Genomic DNA, 23,223 nt, shown 5'->3' on the forward strand with positions numbered 1-23,223 from the left:
TTAGAGAAAAGAAACGGCAAATGCTTTTCAATTTTATTCTTATTGGGAGGGTAGTGGCATCCTGACATGTCACATCATCCAAGGCCAACCAACAGGGACTTTGTCAGGCTCTTAGCTCACCAAGCATTGATGGTACTAAGTCTTGCAGTAATCTTGGTTTGGCTGTAGTGCTTTGTTCAGCCTGCAGACATGGCATTCCCAGTTCCAGACACTTTTGCTGGGTCAAGACCAAAGTAATCAGCACTAACAGGAAGGGAAAGTAATCAGATGTAAAACACAGAGACCATATGATGAGCAATGTGTCAGGCTGGCACTGCACAGTATTAGTACAGACCAGTCAGAAATGGGTACTACCAAACAGAGCTGGAAAATGGTAATAGTTAAAAAACAGGATCAAGTGCTTTTGATGGATATCCCAGAAAGAATAAGTCTGTTCGGAAACAAATATAACAGCTTCAAAAAATAAACAAACAAAAAAACTCTATAAACAAAACCCCAAAATAAAATACACCTAGTGATCTTTGAATCAACTTTTCCATTGGATAAATATATATGAAATAGTTGTACAGTTCACAGTGGTATAGAGTTCTCTGATTGCTTGAGTGCTTGAAAATATCTCATCAGTAAAAAAATACCAGAGCTGGGGGAGGAAAACCCTCTCTCTGAATTCTGTACATGGGCAAATGCACAGGTTTTGGCAGGCATCACGTCAGTGGATCCATGGGAAACCAGCAGCACAGCAGGACTGCAGATCACAAGTCAGGGGATGGAGGATAAGAAGAATAGTAAGGCCCATTTTCCTGCAATGAAAACAGAATGAGCAGTTCAGTTGAGCAAAAGTCTTCTCCAGTACAGCTTGGTGCAATGGATGATGACACACAGGCAGAAATAAGCAGGTACTGCTGGCTTCGTCTTCCGTAAGTACAGTGACTGCCACAATTCACTCAGGAGAGGACTGTGCTGGTGATGAGGAAAAAATAGGCCCCAGTTTTGTATCCATTTAAAGCAAAAAGTGCAGGTTAAACTTCCGCCATTAAGCCAAAGTCGTCCATGCAGACACACAATTCTGTTACTGTGTAGTTACAGCACATCCTCTTTGGAATGATTTGTCCAATGCAAGCCAAATTCATGCCACCATTTGGTTAGAGACCTGGGATGGAGGAGGGAAGAGGGACCAACACAAACCCTTCTACAGCTCCATTTTTCCCAATTGCCTTTCCCCCCCTCCCCTTTCTCTGTGCCTGTTGATACATGGGAAAGGGAAAATGAAACACCTATTTATTTTTGCAGTCAGTACAAGGAACACAGCAGGTACAGAGCATGGATTTTATTTTGTCCACAGGCTTTTAGTGTTATGTTACAGTTCCTGGCTGAAGAAAGGCAGTCTGCCCTTTATGTACTTAGACTGCTTCACTGGGAAAGGAGTCTGCTTCTCAGCCAAGCCCTCTACTGGGACTGATGTAGAAGAAAAATATGAAAATTGGTACTCAAAGAAGAACAACTACAGTCTCCTGGAACCCTCCCTTTCTTCACCCCATACTTAAGATGTGAAAATCAGCCCCTTTAAAGCTCTCACAGAGCAGAACAGAAGAATCACAAGAACTACACTTGGGAGCAAAGACTCAAGCTTGCCACATGCAATCACTTACCCTGGCATCATATTCGAGGACAAAAGGAGGAAGATCAATCTGTTCTGGGGGTATGGCTGTGAACAACTGCTGAAGGCTTTCCACATAGTGGATTTTGTCCTTTAACCCTGAGACTGTAAAGGTTGTGAAAAACCATGCCGAGACCTGAAAATAAATCCCAGCAAAACCAAATTAAGATGGTGCTGTTTCAAAACCTTCAAGTTCAACATAATACTCCATAGTGAAACAGGCTTGAGTTAAGCTCAAAACACTAATATCATGGCAATAACACAATAAGGTCAGGAAGTACACACCACTGGCTGCGAGTAAGCACTGTCTTGGGAGCTTTTGAGCTAGTGTTTCTGACTCCACACTCACTCCTCCCCAGCTGCCAGGTATTCTGCTATTTGTCTTCAAAAAAACATCTGTAGAGTGACACATTTTCACTTCCAGTTTAGCCAGCTCAGATATGACCTTTTTGACTCTGTATCTGACTGAAGCATTTTCAGCACTTGGCCTTCAAGTTTTCACAGAAAAGGCAGTTCAAGGGAGAGAAAGAGACTTTAAGCTGTTTGAAGGTCCTACTGAAATCTCCTCTCTGCTTTGGGTTGGCTGAGCAAGTGTGTCCTTCTGTTTTACCACATCTCTAATCAAACTGTTATCATTTTATTCTACAATAATAAGCCTGATCAACTTTACAAGATTTTACTTTAAGTATACCCACGTCTGTCTCTTTTGGATGTAAACCCAGCAAGTAATTTGTGTTTTACAAAGGCCAGTGATACACTATTGATATTTCTACAAGTTATTAAATACTCCCATTTAGATTGACTTCACAAGCTTTTTATTTTCAACCCACCTTCTTAAAAATTAAGCACTACCTTACTTTTTATTTCTAGTCCTTTCCTGGCAGACTGAAGGAAAAGAAAAAAACTTGTGAGAACCAGAGGTTACTGTTCTACGTGTCACAAATGTTCCTATTAGTGACCACTCACATGGTCCTGGGCAACTGGCTGTAACTGACCCTGCTTGACCAGAGAGGCTGGACCTCTAGAGGTCCCTACCTGTCTCAGCCATTTTATGATTCTGTTTGACAGCTTTAATTGGACTGCAGTAAGTTAACAGAAAAGAAGTAACACCACAATAAAAGCCTTGAGGAAATATTTGGGGAGCTCTCAGAAGAGGAGAGCCAAGAAACTTCACATAAAAATGCCCCAAAGATCCCATTATTTATATATCAGCAACTAGAGCAATAACAAGCAGAAGTACATTTACAAGCAAGCGTATGAAGGAACCTCTGATAGCACTTCAAGAGTATTTTTAGAGGATCAGGTTCTTCAAAGATCACAAGAAGACTGCCACTGAAGCATGAAAAAAGGCAGGATTTGTGTACAAAAACAGGTTTTGCAGTGACACATCCTGCTTCTGTTACTCTGTGTTTTGGGATAACTGCTGAACCCTCCTCTCTGCATACTGAAAATCATGTATTCTAGACAGGCAATTATCCTCAGAAGTTTCACATCTAGAAACCAAGCAAAGAGTCATCATTGGCATTGCGAATCACTTTCAGAACTATGCTTGTTTTCTAGGGGCACATGAGCCTCTGGACCTCTTAAAGCCCAGAAATAAGCAATATGAGTCTCAGACATCCACTGTGCCTGGATTCAATACTGCAGTAACATGGACCATTTCTATCAGATATCAGAATGAGACCCACGCACAAGGGTGATGGGTTTGGGAAGCTGCATGAATACACAAGCCTCCTCCTAGATGAGACTTGGTGTATTTTCCACTATTTCTAGGAAGGAAATCCTTGTTCCAAGCAGGAAGATCAATGTGCCAAACATTTGTTAAGGTATTAGAGGCTTCTGGGCTAGCAATCTTCCACAGGGACAACAGCCCTGAAATAGCCAAAAGGAGGGGAGAGAAAAATCACTCCCTCTTAGCAGCCACCTTTTCCATCATGACTTCCTGCTGTATATTCTCCTTCATGTTCCATAAGCTGATTGTCTCTGCAACAGCCAGCAGCAATCCCACTTGCCTTTCTGTTACAGAAAAGACTTGGCAAAAAAGACATGGACATACATCCTCTTTCTGCCTCCAGCTGTGCTGCTAGAAGTAGGATACAAACCAATTTAATTTCCAGCAAGTTAGAGAGCTCTCACCCTCCCTGCTTCTCCCCAACTATCTGCCCAAGATCTACCAAGTTCCACTGCAGTTCCCAAAGGGAGAGAGAACATGGCAGTGGACTAGTGAATATGAGTTCTCATGCTTCAATTAAAAAAATGCTTCTTAAATAGAAATGCATGGCAAGAGAAGAGGGGGATAAAGTACCACTGGGTATCTAAAACACTAGTATGTCCTAGCCTCTACTTTTCCCCTCAACTTTGTGCCCTTAATAATGTTCTGTGCTGGCTCCTACATTTTCAGGAGTATCAGAGCCAAAAGCTCGAATTCCATCACTCAGACCTCAGATCTGTACCCTGTGGGAATAATCAACATCCTGACAGAAACTGAAAGTTTGCTGTTGGGAAAACTCAGTCTCATCTACATAAAAACAGGGAAGATCTGAGTTCCATGCTGTCCCAACTGTGCACACAAAATAAAGGACTTTCTGGAAATTTAACAAATACATTCTTGCTGAACACGTACAAACAGATGTTTTTTGCAGGCGTATTATTTTATCAAATTTGATCAATGCCAGCAAAAAAAAAGAATAAACACAGAGGTTAATCTGATGTTAACATGGAGAATCACATTTCTAACTGTTTTAACAGGACAAAGAAAAATTTTAGGAAGGGCTGCTGCTGACAGTTCGTCTGAAGTATTCATACTGCTGCAATGAGTAGCATGCACGAAGTATAGAAGGGAGCAAGCTCCTCCTTCTGTTGCCCCACACAGATCCCAGAATCACAGAAAGATTTGGGTTGGAACACACCTTAAAGGTCACCTAGTTCCAACCACCCTGCATGGGCAGGGACACCTCCCACTAGATCAGGTTGCTCAGAGCCCCATCCAACCTGGCCTTGAACACTTCCAGGGAGGGGGCTTCCACAACTTCCCTGGGTAACCTGAAGATCAGCCGAGGATACCTTATTGCCTCATGAGTTCAGTTTTTCAACTCTTGAACTCTCAACAGAGAGTCACAGAGGCATCCTTCCCATCTCTCTACTCTGCACTCTATAATCTTGCCTGATCTCATGGCAGCTTGACACACTGCCCTCTGCCCTGGGCAGGGCAGCTCTTAAGTGATAGGCAGCACACATACAATACCTCCTGTGGGTAAAGAAAAGGTTAAACATCCAGGAAATGGACTACACTAAAAAGACTTCTAAGAGGTTTTGGTCATGGTTTGTCATCCTGCAAACCAGACAGCAGGAAAAACGACAAAATGTTTCTCTTTGGAAAAAGTGAGATCCAAACCTTCCACCTCTCTCTGTTAAGAACACAAGCAAAATGAGGCACAGACAACCACGCTGCACCAAGCTTCAGCTTATCTCTAAGGCTGCAAGACAACACATAGATCAAAGATGGGGATGAATTTCAAGTTCTGACCAGGGATCCAGAAGATACTGCCCAATTCTGGAAGTCTTCTGCATACCTCCGTACTCCTGATACTATGGTCTTACATGCTATCACACAAAAACCCAAACCATGAATTTATTTTGTACTATATATCTCACCTTTGAACGAAACGTGGGGTGGACAAAATACAGTGCCTTCAAGTTCCTCTTGTACCTGGTTTAGAGAAGGAAAAAATGCTTTAAAAGTTACTTCTAATTAAGGTCACTTACACACCTGAACAGTCAAAACAGATAATTTTGCTTATGTGCCTGTGATGTAATTTTACATTTAGATCTACTATAAGGGCAGATAATGGAAAAGTAAATGTAAAAGGGAAAAAACCCAGAATTATTATTTTTCACATAAAGACAAGATAGCCTGCAGACTTTTATGTGGACAAATTATGACTGCCCTGTTACCCAAGCTTCTTCCCTCAAAACTAGCAACATACTTTTAAGGATGCAAGGCTCCAGAAGCTCCACCTCTGGATAGAGACAGACAACACACCTAGCATGCCTCTCTAACAGCTCCAGAAAGGAGACTGCAGAGCACAGAACTTCCTGGTTTGGTAGATGGAAACTTATCTTCCTTCCTCTTGCCTTCATTATTTATTGAGGTTTTTGTCCCAGCAAAAGTCTCTCACAAATAAATGGGAAACCAGATGCAGGGAATGACATATATTTGCATAGAAGGGGTTTTTCTATTGACACTCACTTGGCATCAACAACATCATAGAGTTTCTTCAAGAAATTAGAATCTAGTTGATTGTAATAATTTGTGAGGGTATGGAAGTACACCAGGACATATTCCTTCACTGCAATATGATCCATGACATGGATAAAATACAGAAGAGCCTGAGACAGAAAGAAATGAAATTTATATTTGCAAAGAACTCTTTTACAGTTGCATTACATTTTAATATGCTTCCTTTAATTCACTCATACATCAGGAATCATGAAGCTGTGTGGCATGCTTGAGCTAGGCAAACATTCCAAGTCTTCAGCTTCACTGTTAATCATTTAGGTATCTCTTTTTGTCTAGCTGACCTCACAGATGGAGATAAATCCTTGCTGTTTTCATGAAAATCTAATTTGACTTGTTACATTTCACTCTTCATGTCTTGCCAGTTATATAAACAGGCCAAGTCTTTCCTCTTAAGAAGAAAAAGAAGTCCATGTCAGGCCTGTTTCTCTAAAAATAGTCCAGTTCCTCCTCAAGAAATGTCACCTTAACACACACAAAGCTCTATAAGGGACTAATTTTTTATGTGCCAGCAAAATTAATTTCTAATTAAACTCTTTTAAGATAATGTTTTTAGTATTAAAACTGAATTACCCCTATAATGAGACTTTCACATCCTGAGTATTTGTATTTAATGCACACAATTCTAGTTTTACAAAGTCTTACCTTTTCCATGTCTATTAAAGTTACGGGGATATTCCTTCCAACCACCACCATCACTGTGCGACCACAGTTATCCACACCTATCAAAGAAAAAAAAACATGCCTCAAAACTTCTCTCAGTCATGCCTGGTTTTGGAATTCCTTTCAAGACCCCTTTCAAACTAGGGAGAAACAGTCACAGCTCAGAATTTTTGCAGTGCCTCTGGTTTCCAACATAACAACAGAAAAAATACACTAGAGTTCCTGTTCTCACTATACCAGTAGATATTCCAGTTCAAAAAAGAAGGACACATCACATCCCAGAAGCTTGAGTTTTAAGGACTACAATTTTCTTTCCTGTATATTCCACATTTACCTAAATCTATAGTAATAATATGTTCTTTATTAAAAAAAGAAAACTTTAACTTCCCGTTCTTTCACCAAAGCAAAATTCTTCCTAGAAAACAAGCTCTGAAATGTACTGCCTGCCAAGATTCCCAGAGCACGCCTTTGGACCTGCAGCCCACAGAGCCTTGTCTAAGGAAAACAAAAGAATCAAAAACTGCAGCTACTGAGTAGATGATACCACACAGCCTTGATATTTGCACAAAGATCAAGGTAAATATGTTGATTTTTCAGGAGACCAAAAATAGCAGCCAAAGTGCTGAACAGACTTTCCCTGCAGAAACACAGCCATGCTTTTGAGAGCCTGACTACCTGCCTGTTTCTTCCTGTCATGGTGCAAAGCAAACATAAACCCCTGGGATTATGGCAGGTTTTAACGTCCAAGTATGAAGCTACCTAAAGGGTAAAAGTGAAGAGTACAGGTTTCCCATCTCTGCTTCCCAGACTGCAAGGACCTCACAGCTATTTTCTTCCATTCAACCCTCCATCAGGTTGTTGAACCTCTCCCTCATCTCCTCATCCACTCAACTCAAAGTTGCAAGATGTGCTGCCCACAGGACTTACTCAGCCATCAGTATTAGGAAATATGGATAGAGGAGAGCAACACATACCTAACCTGGGGGAAATAAAGCAAGCTCATTTATTCAGGAAAGCTGTATTAAAAGTTACTTTGGCAACTCCTTATTTTCTGCACTAATTATCTGAAAGTAACATTCATTTCTTTGTAATGAGGGGTGAGAGTTCACCTTTTGGTCTGAATTATCTCATACAGAGCACCTTATGCATTGGCTGAATCTAACAATGCTGATTTACATCTAAAGCTACAGGAAATTCAGGATATGCATGTATACTCAGATTGCTAAAGCAGAGCAGTTTTGGAATCTGCCACAGTCTGTCAAACCCAAAAGGGAATTACTGCTTTACTGCAGAGATGCTGCCCAGTTCTAGGTCAGGCTTCTAGCTTAACAAAACGATGTATTGTGTACTCAAGTCCAAAGTAAGTCTTGTATTTTTATTTTGCACTTTTACTTTAAGACAATACACACCAGTCATTGGTACCCTGAACTTACCTGTCTGGTACAAGGCTTTCAGAGAAGCAATATCAGAAAGGTCTTCAGCTCTTGCCTGACACAGCCAGCGATTGTAGCTAGAAAGTTAAAAATATCTGGTCAGATCTAACTCCCCTTTGGATTAGCAAGAAAAGCTTGAAGAGGTATAAGGGAAGGACAAAACAAGCTCTTTTTGAGCAAGCCTGCTCTCTACTGTTGTAGTTTTCTGAGCTATGGAGCAACTATGAAGGTGTTAAAGAAAGAACTGTCAGACAAAAAAAAAAACCCAAACCAAAAAGACATCTGAGTGTCAATTACATACCTAGTGATTTTCACAGGGGCAATGAATATGCACAAACTAGTAACTACAGTGGCATGGCCTTTGGGCACTTCAGTGTCCGTGCTTGAAAAAGAGGAGGAAAAAAGAAAAATTCTTCAAAAGGTCTGCAAGTTGAACACAACTACGCAGCAACCAGTGCCACATCCAGTTTGTTTTTGTTTTGTTTTGTTTTTTTCCTTTGAACAGTGAACTCAGTGCCTCATCTGACAAAACAAGCCAAACACCGTGCCACAAGAGGACTCCAGCACAGAACCAGCTTCTAAGAAAGTGATCGTGCACATTAGGGTTAAAGGGGAATGGGTAAAGGAAAAAAGCCTCAGCATTCACCTATTTACCTTTCTGGTTTGAAAGGTGGAGGAAACCTGTTTCGTTATCTGCCCAGAGCCTCAGGGGCAAATGGGCAGTATTGAAAGCAGGTGACCTCACTACAAACAGTGGTGACCAAACAGTGACATCTTGTGGCAAAGAGGCAAGACAGCTGGCTGGATGCACTAGGCATGCTAGTATGTTCATCATTAGCTTCCCTTAACCTCCTGTTGCTCCTTCCCTTCTCCCTTCGGACCAAAGAGGCTACCATAGCGATGCAGGGTGACACCAGACTTTATCTGTATTTTCTCACCAGTAGATTAGGTTTTACAGATAACAAAATCACCACAAAGGGCTGGTCCTCTGAACAGCTAACTAACCCAAAACCTTGACACAGACAAGGAAATTCTCACTTCCTCTGGTGCTGTTTTTGCAATGCTGCCTCTGACAACTGTCCCTGAAGGATGAGGCGTCTCTGTTTATCAACATCTCCCTCCATGCGGGCAAAAGCATGGGAGCCAATGAAAGCCAAATCTGCCTCCAGGCCCTCTTCATCTGAAGCATCTGCAGGAGGAACAAAGGCAGTGTAAAATGTTTGAGCTGCATGTAAGACAGCAATGCTGCTAAGTATCAGTGAGCCAACCCAGTCATCATGTTGCAAATTAAAATAAAACCCCACAATATACCATGATGTGCTTCTGATACCTCACCAGAGCCACTGACAGATGACAGCAGGTGATTAATAACTATGGACTCCCTTAAAAATGTTGGTTTGCCTGGTAACTAACTGGGCACATCCCACTCATCAGCTTGTACCAAAGGGATAATGGCTAACACTCTTGGAAAATAAGATCTGGAGAGAGACGTGGGCTTTACACCTGTCCTATTTGTCATAGGGGGGAAAAAGTAAGTATGCTGAAGGACAGATACTGCAGCTTTATTCAATGTAGAAGTCAGACTGTAGAAAGGACTATCTTCTTATATCATTAACACTACATGAACAGGTACTGTAGAGCTGGTGGCAACCTGAGATTGTATTGTTTTATAGTATTTTTTACAACATGACTGTGTGATGAAGTACAAGAGCACAGGTTTGCTTGCTGGTGATAATACCAGAATGCTCCACCAAACCTGGTATCATCAAGGAATGCTGATAAGCCTTCTAGCATTGTTTCTCTGGCCAATCTGGATGGGAACAGTTTCCCAGTTTTAGTGTGACATGCTACAATAGCAATGGGACAGAAGTGCCAGATTCTGCTATACCCATTGGCTCCTACACATGCTAAGTGAGTAATTTCACAAATTCTTAGCTCATGGTTGAAAGCCTTACACTGATGAACCACAGCTGCAAATACCACTCTAACCAGCAGTCAGGACAGAAAAAACGATCAGAATCTGATCAGCAGGAGTAGGTACCTCAGATGTCAAACTGCAAACAGGAAAAGGTAAGTTGTTTGTAGCTTCTTTGCATTTTCAGCCTTAGCCCAACTAGCCACACAGAAGCAGAAAACCTTTGAAACCCATTCCAATTTATCTCCTTTTGATGGTTTAATGCTTTGCCTGAAGAAGTATTAAAACTTTCACAGCGCTATTTAATAAATAAGGCAGAATGAGCCAGCTGTGTCCATTTATGTCCTACATGTCACCTCCTCAACCCCAACACCAAGGCAACCTGTTTACAAACAGACTTTTTTCACTGAGCTTTGACAGCCATTTCCAAAATAGTGATCTCTGGGTTGATCTAATTCCTCTGTCTTTCAGGGAACTTCTCCTAGTTTTCATTGAGCATTTACTATTTTGATACACATGCTGTATCAACAGAATCTCAGCATTTCCACCACCATTCGCTAATACACAAGCAGCACTTTGCTAATATATCAGGGTAGATCATTAACAATAATGTCTTTTTTAAGTTAGTGGCTGCAGAAGATTCTGAAAAAATCTGCAAAGTTCCTAATCACCTTGGGAGAAAATTTGAAAAGGAATGAACTACCCCACCTCTCCACCACCTCCCTAGAAAGAAAAAGACAGAACAACAGCTCTACCACATCCTCTAAACACATCACTTCCCCATGAGGCAGAAAGCAGAAGTTACCACTGTGGAGCACATGAAGCCAACAAGGCAGCTTGACAACTATCTTGATTAAAACCTGCCTCAGGAGAGGTGGGGTAGGAAACCTGCCTCTTCAGTTTCTCCATTGACTAAGAGGTAGTTATTTCAAAGTTCAGTGAAGAACTCACCATCTGGAACACCAGGCTTTTCAGTAATCCTGATCTGTCGCTCTGGTACTACAGGCTCCCCTTCTGCATTGCCAATATCTGCAGGGAGGTAAGGCAAGGATTGTATCTCTTCTTCCAACGATCTTGGAAAATACAGAGGCAGCAACTTCTGGTAAGTGGCCTACAAATAAGAAAAAACGCGTGAAGGTCTATCACGCATCCTTGCTCTTTGGTTGAGTAACACTTGCCCTTGTAGCAGGGACCTTCTCAAAGGCCTGGAGGCAAAGTATCACTTCCCCCAGTGGCTTATTCTGGGCTGCTACCTGGCAATAAAGGCAGATAACCTTGATCAAGGTTAACTTTTTTTTTTTTTGGCCATACAGGCAGATGACCTTGAGAGGACTCTGCTTCAACCTGCATAGACTCAGGTAGATCACAGATACTTAAGCTTTGTAATGAAGTTACAATATGCATGGATGACAGAATTCAGCAAAGGCTACTTGTGTTATAGATCATCTAGCCATCTGACTGGAAAAAAAGAAAAAGCAAAAACCAGTCAAGAGAAACTCTCCCTACATGGAGGAAAACAGTGAAAAATCTTTACCAAACATTGTCATACTTCATGTGTTCTCTCCAACTGATCAGCAGTTTTAGAACCCCCAACAAGTTAGGTATTTTCCTCCTCCAGATGCCACAGAACATCAACACAGTGGGTTTTTTGCCCAGGAACAGCCATTAGCAAGAAAAGTCAACATTCAGACTGCTAGCATCTATCTGAACATAGATTATTTAATGTTAAGCTTGCTGTTTCAACAAGCCAGCAAGCAATGTTTAAGGTGTTTGTAGGTGCTAAACTGGCCTTTAGAAAGCACAGGAGAAGCAGCGTTGCTTAAGGAGGAAATCTTGCATGAGGGATTTCCCTTCTGGCTGGCAGATGCCATCCAGCACAACTGCATGCTATAACCTCTAGTAGCAGCTCCTGCTCATGGGTCAGGAACATGGAAGCAGAGGTGAAAAGAATCAATACCTCCATAGTAACTGCTAAGAAAGTACTAGGAGAGATACTGTTCTAGTAGGAGGCAAAAGAATGCTGTGGGAACAAAAGTTTATGTAATCTGAAGGGGAAATCTGAATTCAGCTCCCCAATGCAGGAGTTAATACTGCTGCAGAGAAGATCAAATGCCCATTAATTTTGGTGGAATGAAGATCAAGGAGATACCTCTTCAAGCTCGGAAACCGCAAATACCACCTTCTCCAGAGTCTCTCCATGAATCTCCAAGAACCTTCTAACTGTACCTGCAAGCAAGGAGATGATACGTAATTAGGAAAACAGGAGAAGAAATTTACACACACAATTACAAGTGAGGAAGTCAACAGAGTGCAGAATAGACATCTCCCTCTTCATACAAAACAGCTCCACAGGCTGCAAGCCAATGTGGATTAAGTTGTAGTTTAACATACCAAATGGGTTGTTTGCCATATTGGAGTTTCCATCTCCACTCTCTCCTGCTTCTCACTTCAGAGATGGATACAAAGAGAAAAAGTATCTCTCTGCTTTTAGCTGACTAGGTATTCCTCAGTCTGTGGAATGTGATTCTATGGCTCTGCAAAATTAAACCAAATCCTTCTTTTACAGAGTCCTGGGGAAACTGTCAAAACCAGATTTTCCTAGAACAAGTCACGGAGCCCTAAGTTATCAGGAAAGCAAGATGATAAACAAGCCAAAGCAGAAGCTGGTGCAAGACAGAGTCAGCCACCCAAGATCTCCGAGGTTAGCTATGCCTAAAAGGCACATAAAATTTTTATTTGCAAATTGTGAGAGAATTTATTTCCTCTATAACTTTTTTTTTGGACTCTCCCAAAGCTTGAGCATAATCCAGAGACACAGTCAAGTTCCTAAGCACTTCCAGCAGAGGGGGGGAAAATGGTTTGTAACCAAGCTCTCAGTCAAACACATCTTTGTACAGATGAGGTCCTTGATCTGCAATAATCTTGACACATCAAGATTTTCAAGTGCTTTCCTGTCAGACTGCCAAGAGAGAAAGTGTCCAAACAAATAGGTTGGTGTAGCAGTATTTTATTGAGCAGCATATAGCTCTCTAGAGAGAACAGAAGAGAGAAATAAAGGAAGTAAGTCTGCTCTACAGAGAATAATTTAGCATGAGTTCTCCAAGAAACAGCAGAGGGAAAAAAATTAAGAAGAGCTATTTTCAAATACTTCCTGTGCAGAAATTTATATGTAATTAGGTTGATCTGCAACACTGCTTTACAGGACAAATGCAGTTGTGCTGTTCCACAGCAAACAGTGTTCTGAACCTATGTGAGCAGATGTTTTCAGATGTCTCGCTCTACAGGCAGACAGCAGAGAAAGCAATGGACAAATCTGTTTCTGCAGGGTCAGCACCTCTGCTAAACAGAGGGTAAGGTAAGGAAGATTTCTCCAGTCAGCTTGCACAGCAAGAGGAAAACCTGCTCCTTCCATCTGCAACAACTTTGCTATTGAGCAGAAGTACCATGCAGGAGGGTCCAGGGACTGGGTGGTGGTGGTGGAAAGCAGACAGGACCAGGCCAATAAAAATGAAAAAGTCAAAAGAGAAAAGGGAAAAGTAGGAACCAGGCAAGTACACAGTATTATTCTCTGATTGCTATTCTTTAAGTATTGTCAGTCTAGAAAATTTTCTGATTTTAGTAACCTTAATTTTTTTCTTTAATATAGTTTCCACTTGAACCCAAACAAGTTTGAGAACTTTTAGCACCTACAATGCTTTTTGGTAGGTAGTTCCATAAAACAAATAGTGTGAGCATAAGAACCATTTCCTGTTGTTTGTTCTGAACCAGATTCACCCTAGCATTGTTTGAAGGTTCTTATTTTAGAAGACAGTGAACAGCCGATTTCACCATTTACACGCCGCTCGTGAGTTTACAGACATCTATCACACTCACTTCAAGTTCAGTGTATTCCAGCCTGAAAATGACTTCAGCTTATTTAGGTCTTTCTTGCCCTTCACTATTCTTGTTGACCTTCTCAACTTCTTCTAGTTCCACCATACTCTTTTTGAAGGGTGGACAAAATACAGATGTATAACATAACTTTCTTAATTTTGTTGTGCCTTACTCAGGTTGCTTTAAACTCCAGTGACCTGCTGTTTTCACTGAACTATTATAATCTCAAGATCTTGCTCCCTTGAATTAGCCTATCATTTTGCATGTGAAGGCAGAAGTATATAGGGGTGGGTCAGTAGGTGAAGAACATAACTTTACATTTGGATATGGTGATGACATTAAAAGGGTAGATGAAATTCACTCTGTTGCTTGACGTCCATCCGCAGCTATTCAACAAAAAGGTCTCAATCTTAGCTGTTCTGAACCATTTTCTATTATTTTCTATTACCAACAAACTCTTTCACTTCACTGTTCAGCATCTTTTCCAGGTTATCAATTAATATATTAAAGACTGTAAGTTCCAGCACCGAATCCCATGGATGTGTACGGAAAACCTCTCAACAGAGAAAGGATCATTTGTTTATATCCTCCATGTCCTGATCAACCATGGAAGGCCCTGCCTTTTTACAGCCTCTAACAAACTACAGCCCTCTAAAAAAGTTTCCCCATATCAATGTCAGTCTGTCAGAGGTAAGAGAACTGAATACTGCCACCCAGTTTATGTTGCTTTCCAACACTTACGCAGTGCTATGTGGGTTGCATCCTCCAAGGGGTAGCATCTTTTCAGAGAGTTAATCACACAAAATCCTACAGAGCACATTGCTTGTTCCCTGAAATCCAGAAAGAGAAAAAATTAATAGAAGGTAAGATGAGAACAAATGTCTGTCAGTACAGTAGGTAACACTAGTTTACACAGCAGTAATCCTCTTTCAAGTTTGTGCACGACTCTTTCCTGGCAAGATGCATACTCATTAAGCAGAGAAGAAGGGAACCATTAAAGATTCTACACTTTTTCCTCTTGTGTGTCTTCTCAGATTTGTCCTTCTACCTCAGCTATGCTGTTCCTGCAATTTCTCATATCCTGACTGAACGAGTCATTCCCTGAAGCTCCCTGCAATCCTTTCCACAATACTTTCCTTCCTGTATAGGATTAACAGTGAGTGAAAGGAGAGGAAAAAAAGGTGCCCTCTATTGCAAACATTCTCCTGTTCCTCCATCTGACCTATCATTGTTTTGATAGAGGAGGCAGACCAAGGTGGCTTACTCAGTCCTAGGTATGATTAAACAATCATTGGCATGGAGTGATACATACTTTAGGATCAGTAAGATGCTTCCAGCAGTGAGTCAGAGAAGAGTAAAGCAGAGGTGTTGCCAACAGTCATCAGAGTAGTTTGAGCAAGCTCAGAGCTGGCAGACAATTTCACAAGTGTCAAAAGTTACTCTAGAGAACAGATTGACTGAAGGGCACTCAGAATTCAGTAAGTAGAATTATTAGAATTTTTAATTGTTTTTAACATATTTCAATCCAGACCTGACTTTGCTTGTTACTTCTGAGGCAGAACAAAACTGGCCAGTACTAGAAACCTTAGTTGTCATCTTGATGATGAAACAGCTCCTATTGCACTGTATCACACAGTTCAGACTTGGAAGAATTTACTCCCTAGCCCTAATATTAAGTATATTTTCTGACCTCTTGTTCAGGTGTTTTTCTGTGACTGCAACTATTACAACAGCCATCTCAAGAACACAAAAATAGAAAGCAGAAAGATCAAAAAACGTATTAGCTAAGAGGAAGCAGAAAATACCACAGATCAAAGAAGAAAAACTACAAACCCATCTGCAGCAACTATGGATTTAGAAATAACCTTGCACCCTGACTCAGAATTGTAGGTGGCTGTTGTATGAAGGCAGAGAGGCTGCATGTATAAGCTGATACAGGAGTCAGATCTGCCTGTGGCTATGTCCATAGGCTGCAGAGATGCCTGAAGTTGCTGCTTGAGCAAGCTCATTTAAAGCTTTTTGCAGCACAGAGCTCAGTGCAATTATCAATGCTACCTCTCCTCAAAGTCACTCAATGCTGCACAGTTCTAGCTATGCTGTTGTAGGACTTGAACCAGCTTGGATCTCTCTGCATATTTTATCTACACCACAGTACAGATAAGAAAAGGCATGAAGTATACAATGAAGACACTAATGTTCCCATGTCCTTAACTGAATCCAGTGCACATGAGAATATGTTCACAGCCATTTGGCCTCTGTGCAGACCCAAGTATCTAGAACTATGTGCCATGGAAGACAAACCCCGTTACGACTTGAGGCAGCACAGGCTAGTTTTATGGTATTAATACAAGGACCTAGAGAGACGGCATTGTTTAGGACACTGAGGGATCCAGATGGCTGTACAGAAAGGGGTCAGTATTCCCTCCCATTTCCTGCCGTACTCTCTAAAAGCCACGAGAGGGGAAAAGTCTGTCCTTCCTTCCTTCCTGCCTCACTTCGCTTGTCCAGCAGACATGTAGGAGAGCCTTGTGCTCTGTCTTCAGCTTGCCACGTGCTCTGCAGGATCTGACTCCAGTTGTTGCTTGGAAGAGCCCTGGACCATTTTCCCGAGTTGGCTCAGCCACAGGGGACTTTTGGACACTTACATCAGTGATCACTGAAATCAGGTTTTGAACACATTTGTATATCGTTCATTACTACCCCAGGTGTTACTATCCCTTCCCTGTTCTAGCTTTAAACTTCCAGCCTTGCCTTCCCCTTTTATCTTTCCCTGGGAGGGTGGAGAGGGAGAAACTGAGAGCAATTCTGCTCTCTGGGTTTTGGCTTGCCCTGACCACTGAGGGCAGACACTCCCCCGTAGGCTGTGTGCTCACTTGGCAAGCTGCAGAACGTTGCGGTAGCAGCTGTAGAGAGAACTCTCGGCTGCCGTGCGGTACCGGCTTTTGTATTTGGGTCCCACTGTGTGGATGATGAACCGGGCAGCCAAATTAAATCCTTTGGTCAGCTTAGCCTCTCCTGTCCTGCACCCTGAAAAAGATAAACATAAGGATAAAGGGCAATGTCATGAAAAGAAATTGAGAAGAATTCAAGTGCTTGACTGAAGAGTCAGACGACTCCATGTAGAGAAGTCTCTGGTTTAGATATCAAATATTAAGGATAGCATTCCGTCTCTTAACAGCTGCTTAGTATCATAGACTTATAGAACGGTTTGGGTTGGAAGGGACCTTGAAGATCATCTAGAGCCAGCCCCTCCACACTGGCCAACACCTTCCACTAGATCAGGCTGCTCAGAGTCCCATCCAACCTGGCCTTGAACACTTTCAGGGGTGGGGCATCCACAACTTCCCTGGTTGTTCACCACCCTCACAGTGAAGAATTTCCTCCTAATATCTAACCTAAATCTCCCCTCTTCTCCCCTTAGTCCCTTGCCCTCTTGCTAAAAGCCCTTGTAAAAAGTCCCTCCCCAGCTTTCCTGTAGGCCCCTTCAGGTACTGTAAGGCCACTATAAGATCTCCCTGGAGCCTACTCTTCTCTAGGCCAAAGAACCCAACTCTCTGCCTGTCTTCACAGGAGCAGTGCTCCAGCCATCTGATCATCTCTGTGACCCTCCAATCATCCCTGCGGCTCTCCTCTGGACTTGTTCCAACAACTCCATGTCCTTCTTATGCTGGGAGCTCAAGAATCAGACACAGTACTCCAGGTGGTGTCTCACAAGAGTGGAGTAGAGGGGGAGAATCAGCTCCCTCACCCTGCTGGCCATGCTTCTTTTGATGCAGCCCAGGACACGGCTGGCTTTCTAGGCTGCAAATGCACATTGCCAAGTTGAAGAGCCACGAGCTGTGCTTATACCTCTGAATTAAAACTACATGTATAAGAACAAACCAGAAACTGCAGAAAATGCTGTCTTAATAGCAGTGTTAACTAGGCTACATGCAGAGCCAAAGGGAGAAATGATTTAACAAAGTGCAGAGAACTGATGCACAAATATGCTACACAACCAGCAATAAAACGGCCTTCTGAATTTAACAAGTTGATTTGAGGACATTGCTTTTTGGATATAAAGACTACAAGTATCCTTAATCAAAGCCACCAGCTCTTGGCAAAGCTATTAAAAACGAACAGATCAAGCATTTGTTTCATCCACGCTCCCAAAACAAGGAAGCCTTCTTTGTTTTTGCAAGTTTCTTCATGTCCAGAAGGCAGGAGTATGACTCTCATGGAGATCATGGCATTCCTGACAGACTAGATGTCTAGTCTGAATGCACAGAGGCTCAAACAACACACTTAATTGTACCATTCCCAGCACCTTCCAGCTACATGCTCTAGGATCACTTACTGCATGTTAGCATACTTGACATCTTTACCTCTTTTTGGTTTTGACTTCTCTTTGGCTGTCCCCTGCCAGTTACTCATATGTAATACCTGTAGTTTTTTGCATTATAAATGAGTTTGTCAAACCCCCCAATGACATCCATACACCCCTCTTTCCCTTCAGCTTCTCAATACATTTTTGAGAATGAAAAATCCAGGAACAGCTCCTCTGTTTGAAGTCTGTTTTTCCTTTAGCACCTGGAAAGAAAAGTCTGCTCGCTCTCCCCTTCTTCATCTGAACCTAGACCACTCCAGTTCTGGACAGCTGAAGAAGTATTTCTGGTTTTCCTCTTTTTCTGCCCTCAAAGACAAGCATTTTCCACCCTTTTCCTTCTGCTTGTACAGCTGCACTACAGTGTTCTGATCTGGCTGAAAACTAGTATTTTCATTGGATTAGCTTTCAACCTGATCTTACGGGTTGCTAGTGCCCATGAGAAGGAATGAGATGTGAACAAGAGGCTGCGACCACCCTTCTGGCAGCAGCACTGCAGGAGATTGGCTTAAGTCAACCGTGAAACTGCCCTCTGAATAGGAACATTCACCACTCTCTCTCCACTCTGTTCCACGTGGTGCTCAGGCAGGCTATCAGCGTCCATGAAGGCATATTTTATGGCAAGAGACATTCCAGGTAGAGAATCTCTCATACTCAAAACTTTCAGCATGTCTCTTTAATAGCAATGACACACTGCCTTCAAGCCAACATCTTGTAAACTTCTCCATCTAATAAATTGTGTCATGAGCTTCTGCAGACCTCCTTGTTTCTTCTGGGTTAATCAGAGGGAATGTAACAGCATATTAAAAGTAAGCCTACTCCTCTGAACTACTGCATATCCTCTGAGACACCTCAACTCAGGAGTCCATTAAATAAGCACAATATGGAAAAAGTGCAAGCTAAAACTGAAACGCTTAATGTATCAGATATCAAGCTACTATTCTTTTTTCATGGTCCAAGTCACACAACTGCAAAAGAACAAGTAAAAGCCTGTAGAAAAAACTGTCTTGTGAAAAAAAATGAAGCAGGTTTGTCAGAGGTATAGTTGTGAATCAGTGGGGAAACTAATAAATTCAGACAACCAGATGTGGCATTGGTTATCTCTACCTACACTTGCATGACATGTAGTACTTCCCAAAGCTTTCTGCCTGGAGATCTCTTCAAAATGTATAAAACTAAAACAAGCAGCAAATATTCTTATTTGAAGATACACAGCGAGGTGAGCTAGTAGAGTCAGCTGCATGAAGTCAAGGTCTGCATCAAAACTGGGAACCAAGTCAAGATGTCCCCAATGAGATTTCAAACACTATAACAGATTTCTCTCCAAGTTTAAAATGGAAAGTCTGAATCCTCCATCTAAGCATGCAGTGGGGAAAAAGTCTCACTGGAGTTGGAAGACTACTATGCAGTGCTATTACAGAAGGTCTTTATTAGACCGCAACAAGTACGTGTTGATAGACAAGCACACATCAATGGCACTTCATTTGCAAGCCTGCACCTTTGGCTGCAGATTTCTGGTTGAATCAAAACTACACCCTGTTCCCAGGAACGCACAAATTAGCTGAGCCTTTAAGAAAGCAGAAACCTTTGAAAGGTCAGCACATCACATGCTTTAGGAGAATGTGTGTTTTTTTTTCCTTGGAGTCTATGAAATATAAATATACACCAAGCAGTAGTAATATAGCAGGAGAGAACTAACTGAAAATCACCACTGCATCCATTATACAGCTTTAGAGCAAGGACCATACACTTCCACTTCCCCCCCCCACCCCCCCAAGAAAATTCCCTTATGAAAAAAAGTAAATGGGAAAGAGCACAAAAAATGGGCAGGTGGGACAAAAGAATCATAAACTTATTTCTTAACTAAGTTCCCTTCCATGACAAACACATTGTGGGTGTACAAAAGATAAAGCTGTAATCCAGCCTCTCCTTCCTTCTCCATGCAGTGTGCCAGCAGATTGTCACAGAACTGATTTCTGAGAAGCTCTGATCACAAGATGTGAAGGAAACTGTCATGTATAGGAGTCATGAACCTGCAGCACACATTAGAGAGAAGACCAGTGTCCTCCCAGAGGTAGAGGATGCAAATTTACATATAACTCAGTGTGGTAAAAAGGAATTCAAGAAGCTCAAGGAATTCACTACAGAGCTGATAAATCTCAAATTTTAAGGACTCCTTGAAATTATGTCCCTCTCTTCTCACAGTGCACACAAGAAACATAAGTTTATTTCAGAAGAGTTCTGGCATTCATACAAGCATCCTAATTATTTTACAACATCTGCTTTATTTTAACAGCTGTTTCCACCCAAAGGACGTACACTGACTTTCTCAATTCCTGTGGAACAGTTATTCTGCTTCCTGTTTTACTTCTATGTTCCTCACAAAAAAATAAGCTGAATCAGCAAAACATGATTTTATAAAAACAGAGGATGCCTATTCTATTGTAGTTTAAGTTGCTGAGAGTTTGTATTAGCAATATCAATGCTCCCCTATCCATTTTGTTACTACGTGATAAGGAAATGGAGCTGTTACCCAAGAGTGAGCAGTATTAATCAGGGATTAATCAAGGTTGGGTCTCAAAATTCAGTCCAGTACCATAGTTACTAGAAATGTGAATTTTAAACTGAAAACTATATTAGACTTTTGTATGACCTTGGATAACTAGAAACAATTTGTTCCTCACATACAAAATAAGGAAAAACTTCATTTATCAGGTGCTGGGAATAAAGTTGAGTATTTGTACATCTCATTATCAGCCATAAACTCTGTTAATAAAGAATCTAGGTAAGGCAAATTTAATGTTTCCAGGATAGTCTTCTGTAAGGGATGGTCTTTCTAATAAAGTAATTTGTTATGCAGAACAGGCAACTGAACTGAACAATTTCAGTCACAAAGACTTTACTTAGACATGCAATGTTTTATCATTCCATCTATTATTGCCATAGTTTCCTGAAAGACTGTGGATGTATACTAATAGCCTGAAAGGTGATACACGAAGTGTGTATTAGTACACACTTAATTTGTGCAATGGTGAACCTGAGTTCCTGTCTTCCACACTCTACTCACACTGAACAGGATGGGAAAAAGATCTGAAGATATAAAAGACCAGGCCCTTGAGTAAAGACTCTGATTAGCTAACTCTGATAAGATAACTAAGTGGCTTCAGATGACAATGGGAATTACTGTATTACAAAGTTAGGGCTCAGCAACTTGAGTATGTGCCACAGATTTTCAGTGATCTGAAACCTAAATGTCAAAAAGAGAAGCGATCAGGATGTGTTTTTTCAATTTATTTCACATTAACACCAGACGTTGGGGAAAAAAAGAAAAAAAAAAAGCTGTACCTTGATTCTAGTTTATATCCAAATCCTGAAGCTTTGTACTATGCAAGGACAATAGATTTCAACAAGATAAACATGTCTCCAGCCACTTACCTTTGAGCTTCTGGAGTTCATCCCTCAGGTCAGGCCCAGCATGCATGAATATACTTTCAGATACTGGATTCTTATCAGTGAGAGACTCATTACTGGTATTTACTATGGCTGTGCAGTTCAGTAATGCTACATCTCCTTTCCTGAGGAAACAAGGAAACAGTTTATTGCAGGCTAAGTGTCAGATTAAGCAGTGTATTCTCAAATAAGTGCTGACAAGCAAGGAAATGCCAAGTTATAGGAAAAGCATTAACATTATTCCAGTGCCCATAGAGCATAGCGTATCCTGACATGCTCATCATGCAAAACCATCCTTTGCCTCTAACTGATAAAGAAAGACTACATGCTACCTGTCATTTCCTTAAAAACTGATGGACTTACAACTACAGTACTGCCTTTTCTATGTAGCCAGCACAACAGCAGCATGTTAAGCTGATGGAGTGCAGTATGTTCCAAAAAACCCAAATCAAACCACCAAAAAAAACCCCACAACCAAACCCCAACAAAAAAAAAAAGTCCCTTTATTTCCAAGAGATAATACATAGTTCTTGTGGTATACTACTTTCAAATGTCCAAGATAATTTCAATGTAGTTTTTTCCATCTGCACACAGACAACCCAGGGCACCTTGCTGCTACTGCTCTTCCTCAGACCAGGGAGGATCTAGAGTGGCACGGCAGCTAGTCAAGCGTCATTGCTCTTGTTACGAAATTGTGAACCCACAATTTGATCACAGTAATTCTGCTGTTGAAGGATCAGACATGCAGAAGATAAACAAGGCAGAGATGCACAAGAGACAATGGAGCAGCAGAACTCTGACCTGCTTTTTGTCACAGCAGCAGCCGTTAAGAGATTTTGGGATCAAAGAGCAGAGGAAGGGAAATAAAGATTCTCAGGCACAGCGAGAGATTCAAGTTACAGTTGAAATTGCACACACTTATTACACCCAAGCCCAAGTCATAAGAGATGTGTAACCTTTTACTTCTCTCTTTCTTTAGTTAATCAGGTTCAGGAAATCCATGAACAGTTCCATTTCCTGCATGTATTAACCAGAAAGAGGTTCAGGCTGATCCCTGAATCTGTGTCCCAGAGAAATGCTTCTCCATATTGGTTAACAAAAATTAACAAACTCATCTAAAAGGCAGACATGAGTATCCGAGTTACAAGACAAAAACCAAACAGCAAAACTGGTAAAGTAAGTTCATCACAGCACACTGCACTTCAATAAATGATTTTGGTAAAAAAACTGTGGAGACAGACTCAGAATGGAGAAAGGTGGGGGAGAGAAAAAAAAAAAAAAGAGAAAAAGAAGAGCCTGGTGCAAGCCACAAGAACCACGTAAAAGGAATACTGAAATACTGATCTAAATCTGAAAAGTGAAAGCAGAATTATACCAGCAAAAGAAAGCAAGCAAGCAAACTAGTAGACAGTAAGTATATTTTTTTAAATTTAAAGATTTACATTGAAGTACCCAACTGTGTTTTGGTATGAAGTATAGAGTACAACAGTGGAGGTGCAGTTCCAGTCTGCTGCATCAAGGAATGCCTATGAACATGCCATTTATAACCCACAGTGCAGCAAATTACAAGAC

The 23,223-nt window shown here is 41.4% G+C and overlaps 1 protein-coding gene across 3 annotated transcripts in view; it reads right to left on the bottom strand.

Moving 5' to 3' along the window:
* GDAP2 (ganglioside induced differentiation associated protein 2) overlaps positions 1-23,223 on the bottom strand; it is a 25,560-nt gene continuing 2,337 nt past the window's right edge. For 2 of the 3 annotated variants that reach the window (XM_051609009.1, XM_051609008.1), the window contains exons 3-14: positions 21,637-21,776; positions 16,712-16,865; positions 14,580-14,668; positions 12,115-12,191; positions 10,917-11,076; positions 9,089-9,239; positions 8,051-8,127; positions 6,600-6,676; positions 5,907-6,046; positions 5,312-5,366; positions 1,650-1,793; positions 1-800 (exon numbers count right to left, since the gene is read on the bottom strand). In XM_051609009.1, coding sequence (XP_051464969.1) covers positions 753-800; positions 1,650-1,793; positions 5,312-5,366; positions 5,907-6,046; positions 6,600-6,676; positions 8,051-8,127; positions 9,089-9,239; positions 10,917-11,076; positions 12,115-12,191; positions 14,580-14,668; positions 16,712-16,865; positions 21,637-21,776 — 1,312 coding nt within the window. In that variant the 3' untranslated portion in view covers positions 1-752. The remainder of the gene's footprint in view (positions 801-1,649; positions 1,794-5,311; positions 5,367-5,906; positions 6,047-6,599; positions 6,677-8,050; positions 8,128-9,088; positions 9,240-10,916; positions 11,077-12,114; positions 12,192-14,579; positions 14,669-16,711; positions 16,866-21,636; positions 21,777-23,223) is intronic. The other variant, XM_051609010.1, reaches the window with a different exon arrangement.

The sequence above is a fragment of the Apus apus genome, chromosome 1, assembly GCF_020740795.1.
Source record: "Apus apus isolate bApuApu2 chromosome 1, bApuApu2.pri.cur, whole genome shotgun sequence".
Taxonomy (NCBI): domain Eukaryota; kingdom Metazoa; phylum Chordata; class Aves; order Apodiformes; family Apodidae; genus Apus; species Apus apus.